General features: G+C 35.7%; 1 protein-coding gene across 1 annotated transcript in view; it reads right to left on the bottom strand.

Moving 5' to 3' along the window:
* Positions 1-19,077, bottom strand: part of LRP1B (LDL receptor related protein 1B) — a 481,313-nt gene that overhangs the window by 170,304 nt on the left and 291,932 nt on the right. The window contains exons 23-28 of the mRNA XM_031057232.1: positions 17,792-18,037; positions 11,686-11,883; positions 10,793-10,997; positions 8,336-8,500; positions 7,588-7,832; positions 1,056-1,187 (exon numbers count right to left, since the gene is read on the bottom strand). Coding sequence (XP_030913092.1) covers positions 1,056-1,187; positions 7,588-7,832; positions 8,336-8,500; positions 10,793-10,997; positions 11,686-11,883; positions 17,792-18,037 — 1,191 coding nt within the window. The remainder of the gene's footprint in view (positions 1-1,055; positions 1,188-7,587; positions 7,833-8,335; positions 8,501-10,792; positions 10,998-11,685; positions 11,884-17,791; positions 18,038-19,077) is intronic.

The raw sequence follows: 19,077 nt of genomic DNA, 5'->3' as shown, positions 1-19,077 counted from the left end.
CCAGAAAACTTGCAGCCTAGTGATACTTGAGAAATAATGTTACAGAGCATAAGAAACACAGAAAAAGTATAAGAATTCTGTATATTGGACATGGTTACCACGTCTCTAAATCAATATGGTCTTCTGAGTGGGAAAGAAAAAAATGTTGAAAATGTTGTTTTAAACATTTCATCCTCTTTAGTCCACTCAAACAAATCCTGTTTCACCTGCACATCATAAGAGATACTAACATTTTGTATCTCAGGGTATCACTCACTGAAAAAGGGAAGTTTTACAAACAGCAAATGTGTGTGTGCGTGAAAAGCAAACAGCTGGAACAAAAAGGGCAAATTAGTTGTTTTAATTTACACCTCCACTAGTGGAAAAGGATGATAAATTAAAGGCAAAGCAGAGCTCTTTTTTTAATCTGAAAACTCTGAATGGTTGGAGCAAGCACCTGCAAATGAACAGTAAAAGCATTTTTTTTCCCTGCAATATCCTTGACATGCCAAAATATTATTTTCTTTTCTATTTCTTGAATGTTATTAATCAACAGTAAAAAGGATAGTTTAGTACAAGGTTTTATAGATAATACATGCAATTATTTGACATTTCAAGGGTTTTTAGAGCTTAAAAGTGTGTATTGCAGTTTTTTATAAAACTTCCCTGCAAGGATGCACTCCTAATATTTACTCTTTGTTTTTTAATCCTTGAATATGAAACTAAGACAACGCCAGAGCAGGTAGAGATTTAAGGTATTAAGCATCTTTTTTGTTATTCAGCTTACCTGACTCAGAATGTTGGGAGGACGCACGTTTCAGTACAAAGCTTTCTGTTTTGCAGAGATAAATTTTATGAACACATCACACACAGCAGCAGAACAAAGGAACAGCTGTGGCAGCAAATATCAAAGCACCACAGACCCCAACTATTAGAATAAGTCATCGATTCTCAAAAAGCAGCTTCTCCTTTAAAACACACCATTAAAAAGCACTGTGCAGATTTTATTTTTAACATTAATTTGTCCATTGATTCTAAAATCAATGCAATTGCCAGGCTGTGGGAGGAAAACTTACCATAACATGTTTTTTTGTCTGAAGACAGTTTCATCAGGTGTGGACAGGCACAGGCAGCACTTCTGTTGTGATTGATCAGACACATGTGAGAGCAGGGACCCCTGCCCTCATTAGCAGCACACGGGTTGGGAGCTAAAACAGAATCATTGAAACACACAACATGTAAAAACACTTGTTAAAAATCAGGGTTTGCCAAACTGCTGGGAGAAGGTAAAAATTCTGTCTGAAGACAAACCCAGTCTAACTTATTAACTGAGCTTGTGCTCTAATAATTTCTTATAGGCTAATATTCAACTCATAGGCTAATATTCAACTCTAGTCCAAGAATAAATAAATAAATAAATAAATAAATAGATATATAAAATATATTTGTCCCATAGAAACACCTTTAGATATATCTATATATCTATACATATTTAATTTTTGCTTTTTAATACAGCCAAAGTTTATAACTATAATTTTAGGAAGCCACTGGATATAATCTTTCCATGGCAATATTAATTTTTCTTCTTTTTCATAAGATTTAAATCTTACACTCCTAATCAAGACACGTGGGTTTAAAAAATGTCAATATGATGTGGACCTGCAAAACAGATTTAATTGTGTGAAAGCAATAGTCAAAGCTTACATTATGAGATGAACTATGGTAAATTCAATTTTCCTCTCAATTTCATTTCCTTACTAGAATATTAGTTGGAAATCTAACAGAAAGAGAATCTGAAAGGGGAAAAAAACCCTAAAAACCAACAAAAACATAGCAAAGTATTTCTGCTTTCTCAAAGAAAACCTCTCCTAGGTGTAGGTTTTCACAAGTTGCTTCCTATAGCTCACTGATTGAATAAGATGTGCTAAAATTGCTTTAAAGAGCAGGAAGCAAGCTGACCAGAGAGGAGCCCCTTGGTCTTACAAAACCTGGAAATGGTTCTTATCATGTTCATTCCTTATTATAAACCCCAAAGCTCCAGAGCACTGTTGAAGAGACATTTCAAGCATAAACAGAAAATAATGTTGATTCTTCCTTTTGTAAAAACAAACAAACAAACAAAAAAAACAAATAAAAAACTTTGAAAATTAACAATGATGAAAAAGGGAAGTGGGATTGACTGACTTGAAGACAAACTTTTAATTAACAAAACCAATTAGTGTAGAATATATTCCTCTTACATTGTGCTAGACTGCAGTACAAGTAATTAGATAACCACAGCAATCTAATGTATGAATTCCCTTAAAAAATAAATTTAGCTCAAACTCAAGCACTAAAATTTGAAGACAAAGTTTGCTTCATTGAACCATTTTTTTTTCCACCAGTGCATGCTTCCTTAAATTTATCCAGCAGTTCCAGAAACCTTAAACTTCATCCTTGTCTAACCTGTACTGGGGGAAGAAAGAAGCTTTCAAAATCTTGGAAAAACACATTAATTATAATTGTAGCCATCATTCTATTAAAACAAAACAAACCAAAAAAACCCAAACCAAACAAACAGAAAAACCCCAAAACACCAAAAAACACAAACCAGGCTTTTATTATTTTCTATAAAATCATCCTATTTGACCCTTTTAAGCACTGGAGGCCACTCAGCCTTTCCCAGCCCCTAAAAATGAGGAATGTTTATTTAACATCACTTTTATCAATAGGAACACAGAGGAAATCTTGCACTGAGGTCACAACTTCATGGGGAAGACAAAAAAAAGTGAAGTTGAAGAAAAGACACTGAAGTTTACAAGGCTCAAGGACTCTTTCCAATTATTAATACACTATTAAGAAAGAGAAGTCATCTATCCGTAAGAAGTGTACATCAGGAACAAAACACAACTTAGAGTTTTGAAAATATTGGGAAGGAGATCACAGAATCATTTATGTTGTAAGGGGTATCAGGACACCAGCTAGATACTCAACCTCCTCCAACTTTTTTGGCATTTTTTCCACAGGTGTTGCAAGACTGTAAAAAATCTGGTCCTGTTTTTTGCAGAGAAGCATTTCCTTTCCTTTATTTGCCAATACAGAGCAGTAATTTCTGTGGAATTCCAACCTCTCTGTATGCACACAACCATCTGTGACAAGGATTTACTTTGAGCCTAAGAATAATTAATCCCTGTATTGTCTTTCCATGCAAGTAGTGCTTTATGGAATGGAATTTAAAAAGAAGAACAGACAGAAGAAAAAAAATTAAAGGCGTGTTGGTTAATGATTATTTTAAAGAGAGTGTTGTAGTTCAAGTGTGCTCCAAGCATCCACCAAGGAGTCAGTGCAATTTGTGTCCTGCACACATCACCACTCCCTCCATATTGCACAGAACACAAAATTGGTGGGAAAAGAAATGTTATAAAGCAGATGTGTTTGTTTCCACTTGAGTGCACAACTCTAGGAGCAAAGTACCATGATCTAAACATTACTTCTAGCAACACATATTTATAGGTTGCTTTCATATTCACACTGCTTTCATTGAATAACAGCTAAGCCTGCTCTTTATTTCCTAATAAAAACTAATTCTCCTGAGGGCACACTGTTATTGCTCTAACTCTCAAAAATTTGGCTTTTTTATTTTCTTGTGCTCATTCTAACACTTCCATTTCTATTGTCAATAACCTCATAAGCATTTGTTACTCACCTTTTCCATGTCGTTTATGACTTCACAGACTGCCACCATACAAAAGCCTGTCTATAAATGGTATTTCCAGCAGCATCAGCCAACCTGTCCCCAGAGCAAAACCTGTCCCATACTCTTGATCAGCCTGTCAGGCTTCCTTGATGTGCTGTATATGATCTGTATACAGCATTCCAGCTGTGGGAGGGGTATGGATTTATACAGCATCACAGTTCACTACCTGTGCTGCTTTATTCCTTTCCTAATCACTTCCACCAATCTATTTTCCTTTTGATCACAGCAAGCCACAGATCTGGCATTTTCCCTGACTGGACAGCCTTTTTCATTATTTGATTGATTTCCAGTGCTGACTGCTTGTCAATCTGTTTGTGTCACAGGTGTACACATGTCAGTGCTGTCACATCGCTTCTTGACTGCTCTCTAAAACTTCATTTAAACAAAATGCTTATTTTTCTTGACCAGTAACCCTTAAAAACAACCCACTCAAGACATTCCATCACCGGCTGACAAATGAAAACGTACTCTGGCAAGCTCTCAATATGCATTTCCTATGGCCAACTCATCCCCTGCATTAACTTCATACTGAGCTTGTCCCTTCGTGGCACCAGATTTTAGTGAGACAAAGTTTGATCTTACACTTTAACAGTGCACAAAATGCTTGAATTCTGCCTAAACCTTCAAATATCTGCACTACAGCCACATCAAAAGGTGCTTTCAAATTGCTAGCAATTGATTCCCACTCATATTTAAACCCAGTTACAGATCAAATCCTCTGCTCCTGTCAATACCTCCAATAGAATTGCTTTTCCTAAGGCCAAAGTACTCAGCCAAGGTAAATCTTTATACTGCCTGATTATATCTGGTTAGTTTAACACCAATCTTTGAAATTTGCAGGTTAGGACTGATCAGATGTGGAAGTTCTAAAGTAAATATTTATTTCAGCTAATCACTCTGTTTCAGTTTCTAATCATTCATTTCAAATATTAGTAGAAAAATTTACGTATTCACCATGAAACTAAACAAACAGAAACACACCACAATTCTTGATAAAGCTTAGAAAATCATAAAAATATTATATATATATATAAATAAGTAAATATATATTTATAAGTAAAATAATTATATCAAAATATATATTTATAAGTAAAATTACATATATATATGTATATGTGTGTATATATTTTCCATTACTTATGTATACCAAATTTTCTGCATGTTTTGAAGTAAAAAGAACATATACAAGTTTGAGATAAGATCTCAAAGTAATACAATCTTTAGCTAAATTTCTGTAAGAGTTTATTATTTTAAACAGCTGGCAATCTGGGCCTCAATATGATATTGCAACAAAACAGTGCTATGAAGGTAAATGTTCTTCATTTTATTAATTACAAAAGAGCCCAGTGGCATCAATATACTACATTTCTTATTGTACTGATTTGTAAATAAAAATTTAATCTGCAGAAAGAAAAATAATGCCATAGCCATGTTTGCTTTTTAATTTTAATTCAAATTAGTACCTTGGAGAAATGAAAGAAACAAAGGGGGAAATGTGAGAAATTCACAGTGTTGTGTTTTCAAGCTGGGATCCTTCCTATGCTCTATATTTACCCCTCTTACCACCATCCTCAGCAGTGCACTGCTACAACTTCTTGTGAATAAAATAGACTTTGTTCTTTGCAGCAGGTGGATTTTTAAAAGACAATGATAGTTGAAAAAAATACTAATTTTCCTAGAAACCCTGTGTTTGCCATCTTACCAGCACTCCTGACACACAGCTTTGATTCTGGGAAGACAAGTGGGGCTCAGGCTCACTCACATTCCTGAGAATATTCTGCATTAGGGGAAAATCTTCCCCAATCCCTGTGGTTTGCTGAGAGCTGAACTTATCATCCCTACAAATATCTCACTTTAACTTTGCTACCTTGAATTAGCATCTGTCCTAGATTGACTTAAATAAAATGGCTTTAGGCTAGGAGAGTTTATTTAGCTCTGCTCTACTTCATTTCAATCAAAATAACTTCCTTGATATATCTATTAAAAGCTAATAAACTCTCACCCATGTAGATAACTCAGATGGAGATGAAAATGCAAAATGTTCATCCTGCAGTGGTCTACTCACACTGACAATCTGCAGTGTAAATCTACTCCTAATTTTATTTTAAGATTCTAACCTGCACACTGTCTTGTTCATTTATTGCAAAATAGCTACAAATTCAAAGGAAAATTTAACAAGTAATCAGGCAGTATCATCATTTCTTCAGCTCAAATAAAAAGGTACTGCAGTTTTGAAGAAAAAAAAAACTTGCTCCTGCTGGAAGACAGTAATTCAGAGCAAACCCAGAATGCCAAACATAAATCAGAATCCAGTGCTTTCTACATCATAAAATAAAAGCTGCAATTACACAACTTGACCCTTGAACTTCTTGATTTTGGCAAAAAACAACTGAAGACTTTTCTACAGCTTTCATTTGCCTGGGGGCCAAGATATCTGTGAGTGTGGAATACTGCCTGATGTCTCCCTAGGCTACACGATCCCTCTGAAGATGCTGTCTGGCCCCAGTCCAAACAGAAAGGAGTTGTTCTTTTTCTGAGAGCAAGAAAAGGCAAATAGCAACTCTCCTGCTGCTTTAGAAACATCAAATATGGAACACTGTTCCTCAAAGCCCAAAGTTATGAGTGATTCAATGAAAAGAAAAATTGCCGAATTAAAGAAATTAAAAGAAAATTGCCAAAAGCCCCCAAACAAACAAAAGCACCCAAAAACCTGAAACAAAAGAAAAAAAGAAAAAACAGAAGAAACTTATTTGAAAGGTGTGTGCAGAGAGGCATATTTACTCCACTCCTATTTTAACTGCCTGAGCACACATATTATCTTCAGCAGAAGAGCAGAAGTCAGGCAGCTTTTAAGAACCCTGCCCCAAAAAGTAAATTCTGAAGAGAAATAAATGCCTCATTTCAGAAAGTGATGAAGTCCAAGAGACTTGACATCCACTGAAAGCATGCAACATTCATCTTCAATATACATTCATTATTATTTTAAAATAAAAGCATCAGAAAAATGAATCCTGACAATTTATGCCACATATTGAGGGGCCGCAGTTGTCACCACTCTTGGAAACACTACCCAACAATGAGTGGTATTCATTGCTTTTCCTTTATTCCATGTGAGAACATTCCTCAAATCTTTTGCCTTCTAGTGTGCAGCAGAATTTTACTTGCTGGTACTCATTTACATTAGAGCTTTAACCATAACTAATGCAGAACTGGGCTCCAATACATTTACACAGCCATCCAAAATTGTCAGGATTTGAAGTTTTCAAATCAAGATTGCTCACAACCTACTAACATAAAAGTCTAAGTTCGTTACTGAGAACTACAAACCCTGGGTGAGTAGAAAAACAAAATATCATTTCTCAGTGTTAAAAAATTAGAAAAACAACAAGTATTCATGAGATGAATTCTAAAATAGTATTGTATTAAGATTAACTTCTTGCCAGGAAAGTTGAAATTTATCCAGAGAATTTGAAAGATTCTGTAACTAATTGGCGATCATCCTCCAATGGTATTTTTCACTTTCCAATATTTCTCTATAAAATATTCACTGCCTTTTGTTATATCTCACAACAAAAATTCATACTGTTTTTTTTTCAGCATTCCCATTTTCATGGTACACCCTAACAGATATATATTTATATTTGTAGCCAATAAAAACTTCTGCCACATGGATTGTGTGGTTTTGACCTCATCTAGGGCTGAATACAACAGTTCAAGACAAAATAATACACAGACATTTATATATAAAAAGAATACTTATTTCCCCCCTCAGAGGAGGAATAATTAATTATTCTGCTAATAATCCAGATATTTATATATAAAAAGAATACCTATTTCCCCCCTCAGCAATAAATTATTCTATAAATATTCACCTTGTGGCTGGCGGCTTGGGTGATAAATCTGGAGGTCAAATGGCTGAGCACTTGTTTTTTGTATTACACTGACATTTTGGCCAGTCCATTTATTGGCTTTGGCGAGGGTATTGGTCCTCCAATCTGTCCAATAAACTTCACTCCCATACAAAGAAACAGCAAAAGGGTGAGAAAGATATTCGTGACCCCGAATAATCTCTATCATGCTGGTTCCATCATACAATGCAGAATAAATGGCATCCGATCTACAAGACAACCCCAAATTTAAGATTATGTAAAAATAAAATAAAAATCACATGACCATTATGACATTGGGCAAAATGTGTAAAAAACTTACTTTGTAAGAGTGGTAAAACCAAAGATTTTTTGCAGTGCAATCATTAACTTTATAGATTATAAAATTCACATTATTAATTTAACTAGACATATGAAATACTTGTTTTTATTCTGCTTTAATTTGCCTCAATGCTGTGAGAAATACAACAGAAAATTCAGTTTTCTTTCAGATGAACTTTAAAAAATAATGAACTAACCTGGGCCTTGCATGGATAAGTGTCAAGGAGGATACATGGAAAAGCACAGAGAGCCAGGACTATGGGTGATCCCACAGCTGGCAGGGAAATTAAATCAATGTACATTTTGTACATGTGCCTGCCCAGAGCTCTTGTCCATATTGTCCATAACTACATTCCACTTTCCATTCAATGAGGATTTCTCAGTGACAATAAGGATGCTGTGAGCACTTTACCTGGCATCTGTCCACACTATTCTTTTTTCAAAGTGATCCACAGTGAGGCCGTTGGGCCAGGCTCCGGTGTCCATGTCCTTGTAAATGATTTTCCTCTCTGCTCCACTCATAGAAGCAGATTCAATGCGAGGGAAATTTGCATCCCAGTCTGTCCAAAACAGAATTCTGGTGAGAGGAAAAGGGAAAGAAAGGGGGATAGAAGAAAATATTAAAGCATGAAGAAAAAATCTGAAATGGTTTATGAGACAACAGTTGAAAAAAGGTTTGAACCATTTACATACTTTAAATGAAGGGATTAAACATAGGATCAATTTGGGTCTCCAAATAAATTCTTTAGGGCAACATGGAGGTAATATTTCATTACTAGTTAGAGCCATCATAAAAATAAAGAACTTAAAAAAAAAACAAAGGAGTTTAATAGCATTCACTTTTCCATGTCCATTTACACAGCAGCAGCTTGCCTTGTCTTCCCCCTATAATTAGAAACCCAGCTCATTAAAAGAAATTATAATGAGAGCCTTTGAAAGCAATCCATGGATAAGAAGGATGGGGAGGGGAGAATGGGAAGAAAGGTGATTTGAGGTAGCAGGGATCAAGGAACAGGCTAAACAAGAGATTTTCAGTTGCTCTTAAGAGTGTTTTAATGAAGACCCCTGGATTTTGTTATGTCACTAATGAATTTTATACAGATTAGACTTGCTAAGAAAACTTCAAAGATGGGTTTTATTGTTGTCTCTCTCAGTTTTGTACCATCTCTAATGCTTTTCTAATAAGGAGAACTTTCATTGTTATAACCAAAGAAGTGGTCTTGTTAATTAACAGAAGCAGCATCACCAAGAAGACAGAAATAAACTCTAACTGTTCTTAGATTACTGAATTTTCAACAACACACAGACTTGTTAAAGGAAAATTATATTTTTGATACGAAAACTTGTGGTTAGTTGTAAAGAGTTAATTGCAAAGAGCCAGACAGGAACAAAACTTCTGGCAAGTTTTTGCATTTCCACTAAAAGACCTTCAGCCTTAGCAGCCAGGGAGGTTCACAGGGGATGTTTTTATCTACAGATGTTTATTTTGCACACATCTGTATGGGTGCAGACTGAGAACACCTGCTCAGCCCCACTGCAGGCTGGAGTGCAGCTCTGCCTCCACTGGGACACAGGATTTGTGCACTCCTAACACAACCCTTCTCCTTGAATCACCACTGTATATTCATATTTATTTGTGAAAGGATGAGGAGCTATTCCTGGCTATGTTTAAAGATATTTTTCTTTCCTGACTTCTAACATAATGTAGCATCAATTGCTTCTGGCTCTTCAAAAGGCAGATTAAGCCTTCAGTTTCAAGAAGAGTGGTGATTTGACTTTTTTTTCCCTCCCAACCATTTAATTTGAGCAACTTCTCTGCCAATTTTTCTGCCAACAGGATGCCTCTTTTTAAAGATCTTTATAGATAAGCAATGCACTCTGTAAATAAGCTTTCTAACAGCTCAGCTGAGAGGGCAAAAGCCTTAATCATTAAGGCATGTACATCCTAATTCACAATTTAGATCCCAGAACTTGGGACCTTTATCAATCTTTATTTTTTTATTCACAGCTTTGCTTCTGAGAGAAATATTCAGTGAAGACACATGACAGACCACAGCAATTTCCTAAACAAAATTAAATATCATGACTTTGAAAACAGGTCAGGTGTGTTATTTTTGGCCATCTTTAATTTATGGTTGGTGTCTTGTCAATTTTGTTGTGTTTTTCTGAATGTTTTTGTTTGTTTGGGGCTTTTCCCCCCTCTCTGAAAGAGCAATAATTCTGGGAAGAGGATGGAGCTATTGAATATATATAATATTCTGATTTATAGCATATCCCTAATGAATAGGTAGAAAAAAAATGACAGGAGCTGGCAAGTATTATCTCCACTTTAGAGATTAAAACCAAACACAAAAGGTGGCATTCATCTCAGCCATAAGGCTTCCAGTAACATCTAAGCTATATTTTTATAGTCCCACCAAAAAAAAAACCCAATAAAACAACCAAAAAACCAAACAACAAAACCCAAGACAAACACAACAAAAAAATCTCACAAAATAAAAAAAAAATTGGTCTTTAAGTGAGAAGAATCACCTAAATCTCTCCATTAACCACACATATGTTAGACCAAACATTCCAGTTATCATCCACATTGAAAAAAAGGAAAGGAAACAACAACATGACAAGATAAGCATTTGCTAACAAAAAGATCCCTGTATCTCCTGATTTACCATTTTTTAATCCTTTTCACTGAGAAAAAACACATTAATAATGGATTCTTTATCATTCAAAATAGACTTTTAAGAACTATCAAAGATAAGTTAAAAACTATAACGCACAGCAAAAAAGGAAATGAAACAAATATCACATTTAAGCACCTTTAAAATACCTTGCAGCAAGGAAAAATAATGTTTTTATAGTTTATAATTACCCATATCTGGGATCCAAAGCAATAGCCCTTGGGTGCTCCATAGCTCCAGCAATTAACGTTGTCCTCAAAGTGCCATCGAGTTTTGCCACTTCAATTTGGTCCAAATTGCTGTCTATCCAGTAAATGTTTCCTGCTATCCAATCCACAGTCAGACCTTCAGGAGTGGCCAGGCCATGCTGCACTACAACCTCAATGGCACTGACACCTTAAAGAAAAAGTTAAAAATAAGAAAGAAGAAAAAAAACAAAAAAAGAAAGAGGAAAAGAGATTCTTAAAGAACTGATGTAGAGTGTGGTAGAATGAACATGGACATACAAGCTCATCAGATGTTCTTGGAGTAATTTCTGGATTATTTGGGGTTTGCCTTTTAGATGAAAGTACTAGAACATACACTTCAACAAAGAACATTTTGTGGAAACTCTTTTGTATATATTATGAGATTATATTGAGTTATAGGCCATCAGTATGTCACCAGAGCAAAGAAAAGGTCTTTCTGGATGCTATAAAATTTTAAAGCAGAATCTTTCACCTCGTGAGAGAAGCTAATTTATCAGACATCTGATAAATTCTTATACTTTTTTAATAAGGTGAAGATAAACTGCAAAAAAAAAAAGAAATAAATCAATATTGCACTCATCGGGCCAGGAAGAAACACCGGTTCTCTGCATTTGCCATTTTCTTCCCCCTAAAGCATACTGCAAAAGGAAACTTTGATAACAAAAGTCTTTTTCTGCCTGGAAATGAAGTACAACCATGATATAGCCCTTGTGAAAGGCAGAATGCCATCATAAATTCTGTTTCTGAGAATGGCAGCTCAGTTACGACTGACCAGGTCTCACACCCTGTAACTGCAGGTGTTCTAACTGTTAAGGAAATAAAGATTCAATCCATACCTCCAGTATCAGAGAGTTTCCCTCTGTAAATTTTATCCTCCACCACATCTGTCCAGTACAGTAAACTCTGACTGAAGTGAAAATCCAGGGCTATTGTGTTTCTTAAACCAGGAACTAAGAGGCTGTAGTCACGCTTGTGAAGATCAATTTTTCTGATCTCATGTCGAATAGAAAAAATTATGAAAGCCTCAAATGGATCTGGAAGACGAAGATTAAACATTTCAAAGGATAATAAAAAAAGATATTGCTACAAATTGATAGAAATGACAAGTGGAAGGTGAAAAACAGAATACTTTATCAGGAGAAAGAGATGATTAAAACAATTCATCTTTTGATAAGGAGTCTTTCAATTACTTTTTCAGTCCAACAGACTTCTTAATTCTCCCTTCTAGCATTATCTTTGATTCCAACTAGAGATATTAGACATTAAATCTGGGAATATCAGACTCAACTGTTGAACTGTATTTTGTAGCTCTAGCATTATGAGCCCATAATTAGAGCTTTAAAAAGTCACATTATCAAATTTAAAATCCGCTTCTCAAAAGGTTCAGAAAAATGAAACCATTAAAACATACATTGTTTCAAAAGCCAATCAGCTGAAACAATTTACTAATACATAAAGTACCTGTTGAATATACAGTGTACCTTGTGTTTTCAATTGAAGTGCATAAAAAACCCCTCATGCCAAACTAACAAGCAAGAAAATGAACATTTGATGTCCTCACAAATCCAGCTACCAATGACTTTCTCCTTCCATTGTTAATGAATTAATGCTACATGATTTGTGCCAGTGAGTTTGACTTTCTCCTTCCATTGTTAATGAATTAATGCTGCATGATTTGTGACAAAGTGATAGCAAACAGTTGATATCAAAGAGCATAAAAGTATCTGTAAACATGATCAGCACTGGTCAACCATACTATGAAATTGATTTTTTAATTACAGTTCTAACATTCATTAGGAAAGGTTTTTCAAGCAAGTAGCTGTGTTAATAAAACAAACAAGGAAGACAAAAATTTGGATTCTATAAACTGTTGAATCAACTCAGTATATCCACTTTGATAAAGATATTTTTTCCAAGCCAGCCTTTTCTGTGGGGAAATAGTTGCTCCCTCCAAAACACTCTGAGTTCCCTCTCCTTGAGTGAAACAAAATAATACTGGGAGGCTTGCTTTCCATACAATTAAACTTCTTTATGTAGAAGATTATTGGCAGTTTATAGCAGCAGGCAATCCTCCTGCTTCTCAAGGCTCCTGAGAGCTCTGCAAATATCCAGTTTATCCCTTCTCATTCACTTGAGCATTTCACTGCTCACTTCCTCCTGCAGCTCCTCTTCTCCTGATGCCCACTGCACACACACATTAAATTATCTGTGATGTTTTAGGCTAATCAAGCACCTCAGCAGAGCTGTGTTTCTGCTCTTGGAGCACTCGTTCACAATCTGCCTTGAACTTTCCCAATGACCCTCCCATCTGTTAAAGCAATGAATGACTTTCTGTAAAAGCAAATTATTCAAAGCTCTGCAGTGGTTAAATAATTTAGTGCAGAACAGGATCACTGACATTAGGAACTGTTTCACAAGCACCAGCTATCTGAACTTGAGACACACTTTAATTGCACTTCCCAAATTCTGATAAATTGGCAGCTGTTATGCAGGAGGCTACTGATCTATGGGGTTTTTTGGCAATTCCAACTCATAAGAACACAAGTCACAATCCTCACTAGCAGCTTTTTTGTAATTCTCACCAATTAACAACACAATGGGAGAAAAAGAAACCAAATAAATCTGTGCTATATTAGATTTTTTTTTTCATTCAAAGTAGAGGAAATACAGTTTAAGATAAATAACCTACAGCGCAAATTATGAGAAGGATTAAAGTTCAATGGGATCTTGACAGGATTTACAATTGAAATAAACACAACAAAACCCTAAGCTTGGCTGACAACAGCCTGCAACACTGCACCCTCCTCTGAGCACAGCTCTTGAAGAGGAGTGTGAATCAGTGTAGAAATACAAGTGGAAATGAGCAGCTGTTCCAAGAGGTCCAGAATTCATGGCCTGCAAGGGAAGAATGAACAATCTGGAATTGCTTAGTCTAAAAAAATGGAATAAGATGATGAGTGGAAGCACGTAAAATTCCCTTAAGACATAAAAGGCTTATGAATTGAGAACAGGAAAAATCCTGTTTTCTGTATAAATAACAAGTAGGGCAAGGATTAAAGGCTTAAACTGGACCACGAAGACTCAGAAAGACCAGAAAAACAAAAAGTCTTGAGGAGAATGAGTCAACAAAACATTTCACCCCTGGGACACTTGGGAGTTTAGCACTGAAGGTGTCCTGAAGGTCTTGGAAAGCAGATAAACAGCAGCAGCATTAGCTGGGCTTTGATCTTCCTTCCAACCTGATCATTCAATGGCTCTATAAAATCAGCTACATTACAGGGAATTGGAATTTTCAAGCTCAGTCAAATAAATTAAAAAAAAAAATATGCTTCCATTACCCAATAAACTCAAAATTTAATGTTATTTTCCTGATTAGTCTTCCAGAAATTGAGAGCAAATACATTTTATTCTGCAAATTGATTAAAAGAATTTCTGTGAAGTCTCAAATCGATACAATGGTCATTGATCCCATTCTTTAAAACTTTCAGGAAAATTAAGTGTTATCAATTTGTTGAGAAAAATAATACATTTCTGCACACTGTGATTTCATAAATGCCTCAATTTTTTTTACCACAAAGGTTAGGATATAAATTATATGATGCAAAAAAAGTATAAGCTACATGAAAAGCTGTAAAAAAATCTCTGCTAGAAGAAAACTGCCCACAAATGCCATCAAAAAAAGACTCTATAAAGAATAATGCCTCACATTTTTCAGTGGCTTAAATTTAAAACTCTGTCCTAGGAAAAATTAGATTAAACCTAGTTGTTTGATTGAAGCCCACTGTAACAACAACAGCACAGCAAGTAATCTACACTGTGCTTTTATGAAAATTACCTCAAGGAAAAACAATAACTTGATAAAGATTATGAAAAGAAACCTTAATTAAAAGCTTGACTAAGCTCAGAGAGGATTGGACTATTCCCCTCTATATTTTAGTATTAAAAGGTATCTGGGAATTATAACAAAATTGAGTTTCAAACCAGCTAAGACAGATCAAACAGACAGACACAATCCTCTATGAAAATAGATATATGTATATATGTATATATAAATATAAAAATAGATAAAAAATAAACAAATAAATATGAAGTGATATAACAGTTTCCACTTCTTAGGAAAGGCTGACAATCAATTTTAAACTAAATGTTTCTGAGCTCATCTAACATTTATTATATCAAAGTCTGAAAGGTTGAATGTAACCATGAAATTTAAATATCTTTTAAGATCAGTTGTTTTCTTTTCTGAATGCTTATTATCATTTAAAGGAGGAAGTTCAATATATCAGCACAACCTATTTTGAAATGTGTTTTAAGAGAAACCAGGACCACAAGTATGAAAACATATAATTTGTATTGACTTTCCATCTGAATAATGGAGCTCTGTAACACACTCTTAGTTCAATCAATACAAATTTAAATCTAAAGGAAACATTTAAAGTTTGGGATGTCAGTAATGAGACAATGCCAGAACAGCAACAAGCAAAGGAGATGAAAACAAGAGGCATGGAAAGTGCAGAAACTCTGGAGGACAAAAAAGACAACATTTAAAACCCTCAAGAAATGAAGGCAACAGAAGCAGAAATGAGATACAACAGAGGAGACTAAGAAAGGCTTGGAAAAGAAACTGGAAAGAGAAGAACTGTTCAATTCAAGCATTTTAGTTCTATATACTTATTATTCTGTAACTCATTATATTTCTCTGGCAATTCATTAGATTCCTCTGACAAGCACACTTTCTGATACTGAAATGCAATCAGGAAAAAAAGTTAGAATCACATAATTCTTGCATTTTCAGCATTCATATTCCCCTTCTAATGGGTTCACAAATAAATGTTTTTACCATATTCTGAAAACGTGTTGCATACTAACTTCACATGTTCTTCACTGTATACTTGTGAAATGTTTCTTATACAGAGGAAAATGCTATTTCAGATAAAGAAAAAAAAAGTAAAGGGCAATGTTCTCATTTTCTTCAGAGTAATTTATTTTTTCTTCTGGAAAACAGATTACAAGTTACTGTTCTAATAGAATACACACCTGGTTCAAGGCATCTTAAATCACCATGGCTATTCTAAGAATTACTTTATAACAACTGAAATTGTTGAAATAGTAGTTTGGCATTTGGGGGACAGCTTGTCTTCATAAGGTCACTTTGAACTTTATTTCTAATAGTATAATATAAAAGTTTTTTCTTCAGTCTAAGTTCGTGCAGGATCTCATGCTCAGAGACTCAGATGATGGGGACATTTTGAGTCTCACAGGTTCACAAAAGAAACCAAAATTGTTCTCACTTTCCTAGAATGCCCTTCACACAGTCAGCAACTGAAGTGTCAGAGGATGTGTCCTCCAGAGAACTTCCCATGCCTTTTGAATTAAATAAACTGAAAAGGGCCAAGATGATTTGTGCCTCTAATAGCACATGCCATATTTAATATGGAATAATTTTGTCACAGCTTTGATGGCATTACGGTAGCATCATTACAGTTTGTAAAGAAAAGGATCATTTTTCTTTATATCAGCTGACACCACAGGTCTCAGATCATATATTTAGTATTACATTTTTTGAAAAAAAATCTGGAGAAATCAATTTGTAACTTCAGATTCTCACCAACACCAGTAAACATTAAGCAGAAATATCTCATGGGCTTAAGAAATCCAAGAAACTGTAGTCTTACTTTTCTTATTTTATACCACAAGTGAGTATACTTCACTTTTTTCCCCATTTAGTTTCCAAATACTGGTCATTTCTACCTGATTTAAAGTTTGTTTCAAGCTTTCCTCATATGAGTTACTAACACTGTCTTAAATTCCTTTAATCCTCTCCTTTCCCTAACCCAATAAGAAAGAACTTTTTTTTCAGTTACTGGAAGTGTCCACAATACAGAAAATCAGATTAATCTAAAATCATTGGGAACCAGACCAAAGCACTGAACTTTGGCAGCAATCACTGCAGAGTAAGAATAAATAAAGCACATCCTAATCATATTTACTGAATTGTGAAATATCCAAATAAGCAAAAGAGAATGCGGAAGATATTTCTGTTCAGAGTTGCTAAAACTCTATGAAAGAATAGAGATAATATAGAATAAAATTATCAAAGAATCCTGAACCAAAGAAAACTGAGTTATGAAAATCTAGAAAGCAAACTCAATATTATTTTTAAGTCTCTAGCAGGGAGGTAAAGGTGTGATAACAGTTTATATTGCACATGCATGTTTCTGATTTACACACAACACTGCACCTGAAAAACACACTCCTAACATGGTTTCCAAATGATGCCTCAGTACTTATTAACAGTGAACAATGAGAGGAATACATTCCCCTCTCCTGTTTTGGCTCATGTTGGTTTTCACCTCAATTAGTGAGCTGAGCAGGTTCTTACTGCTGTCAAAAAACAAGCGCCAGAATGCCTTAGGGGAAAAAAAACCATCTTAAATATTGAATGCTAACAGGCAGCATATAATTGCACATTCAAAATTAACCTTCTGAACCCTCAAACAATACTGATCAATATCATGATTGATCCATTCCTTAAAAATACATGTTAAATGCCCCGTATAGAATGTAAAACTGTGTATATACATATATGCCCATGCATATTAACTCTGCATGAAAAACTGTATAAAACTCCAAACAGGTTCAGAATTGCACAGTATTAACATTCTAAAAAACCTCTGGTTTTAGCATTCTTAGGTTAGCAACAGCCTAATATTTCGATACCCCTTTGTACATCAAGCATAAGGACAGTTTTAATGAGTTCTTAGATTGTAATCAAGACCACATTTGGGCAATCCCAGCCCGTATTTCATATTAAAAAAACCAAACAAACAAACAAAAAAAAACCCACCCAAACAAAAAAACAAAGTGAAAGAAGCTCTCAGTGAATTGCCATCACAGCTATTAACATCCTGAATATTGAGCATGCACCAAATTTCAACTTACCAGTACTCACACAACTCTCTCCATCCTTACTGAGCTTCCAGCCTTCATAACATGAGCACTTGACAGTATTTTTATGCTGTTCACAAACTTGGCTGCACTTGAGGTGCTTGGTGCAGAAATCCATAATCTCACAAGTTTTGTTGTCTGCAGTAAGATTGAATCCTGCAGGGCAGGAACACACAATTCTTCCTCCAGGAACCACAGAACACTGATGGCTACATCCACCATTGTTAAGTGAACATTCATCTGAAATAACATGGAAAAACAATAATTAAGGGTTGCAAAAGCTGCCAGTTAGGTTGTATACAGCAAAGTCAACTAAAACACCTACAAAGCCTTCAAGATGGGCAAATAAAAATTTATATTTCTAAAACAGATTTCTGTACTTGTTTTTAAAATTATCTGATGTGCAACCATTCATCTGATAGCTTTACTGAACCCTTCATGGTTTTAGCTCCATGTCCAAGTGGTGATCCTCAGGACTCAGTGCTGGGATTGACACTGTTCATCACCTTTATCAGTGGGTTTGAGGGCACCCTCAGCAAGTTTCTGATCTGACAGAGTTGTGTGAGTGATGCGGCAGGGAAAAGATGAACCAGAAGGACCTTGCCAGGCTTGAAAGGTGGGGGCTGTGCCACCTGAATGCTGAAGTTCAACAAGGCCAAATACCAGGACCTGCACTGAGTCAGGGCAATCACAAGCACAAACACAGGCTGGGAAAACAATGGATTGAGAGCAGCCCTGAGTGGGAAGAAGTGGTGGTGTTAGTGGATAAGCAGAACAACATGACGTGGAAATGTGAGCTTGCAGCCCAGAAAGCCAAATGTGTCTTGGACTGCATCAAATAAAGCTGTACCTCAAAAGGAGGAGATTCTTCCCCTCTGTTCTTGTGAGAGCCCACCTGAAGGACTGAACTCAGCTCTGGGGCCCCAAGATGAGGAGGATGAGGGCATTCTGGAGCAAGTGCAGGGAAAGCCACGAAAATGCTCTGAGGGCTGGAGCAGTTCTGCTCTGTAAACAGGCTGAGAGCTGGAAGGGCTCAGCCTGGAGAAGAAAAGGCTCCAGGGAGACCTCAGAGTCTTCCAGGGCCTAAAGGGGCTCCAAGAGAGCTGGAGAGGGACTTGGGACAAGGGCCTGCAGTGACAGGAGAAGGAGGAGTGGCTTCAAATTGACAGAGGACAAGTTAGATTTGATATTGGGAAGAAATTTTTGAGAGTGCTGAGGCCCTGGCCTCAGAGAAGCTGTGGCTGCCCCTGGATCCCTGGAAGTGTCCAAGGCCAGGTTGG

Source organism: Geospiza fortis, unplaced genomic scaffold (genome assembly GCF_000277835.1).
Source record: "Geospiza fortis unplaced genomic scaffold, GeoFor_1.0 scaffold112, whole genome shotgun sequence".
NCBI classification, from domain to species: Eukaryota; Metazoa; Chordata; class Aves; order Passeriformes; family Thraupidae; genus Geospiza; species Geospiza fortis.
The sequence above is the reverse complement of the archived record's forward strand: the minus strand, read 5'-3'. Positions and strand labels throughout refer to the sequence as shown.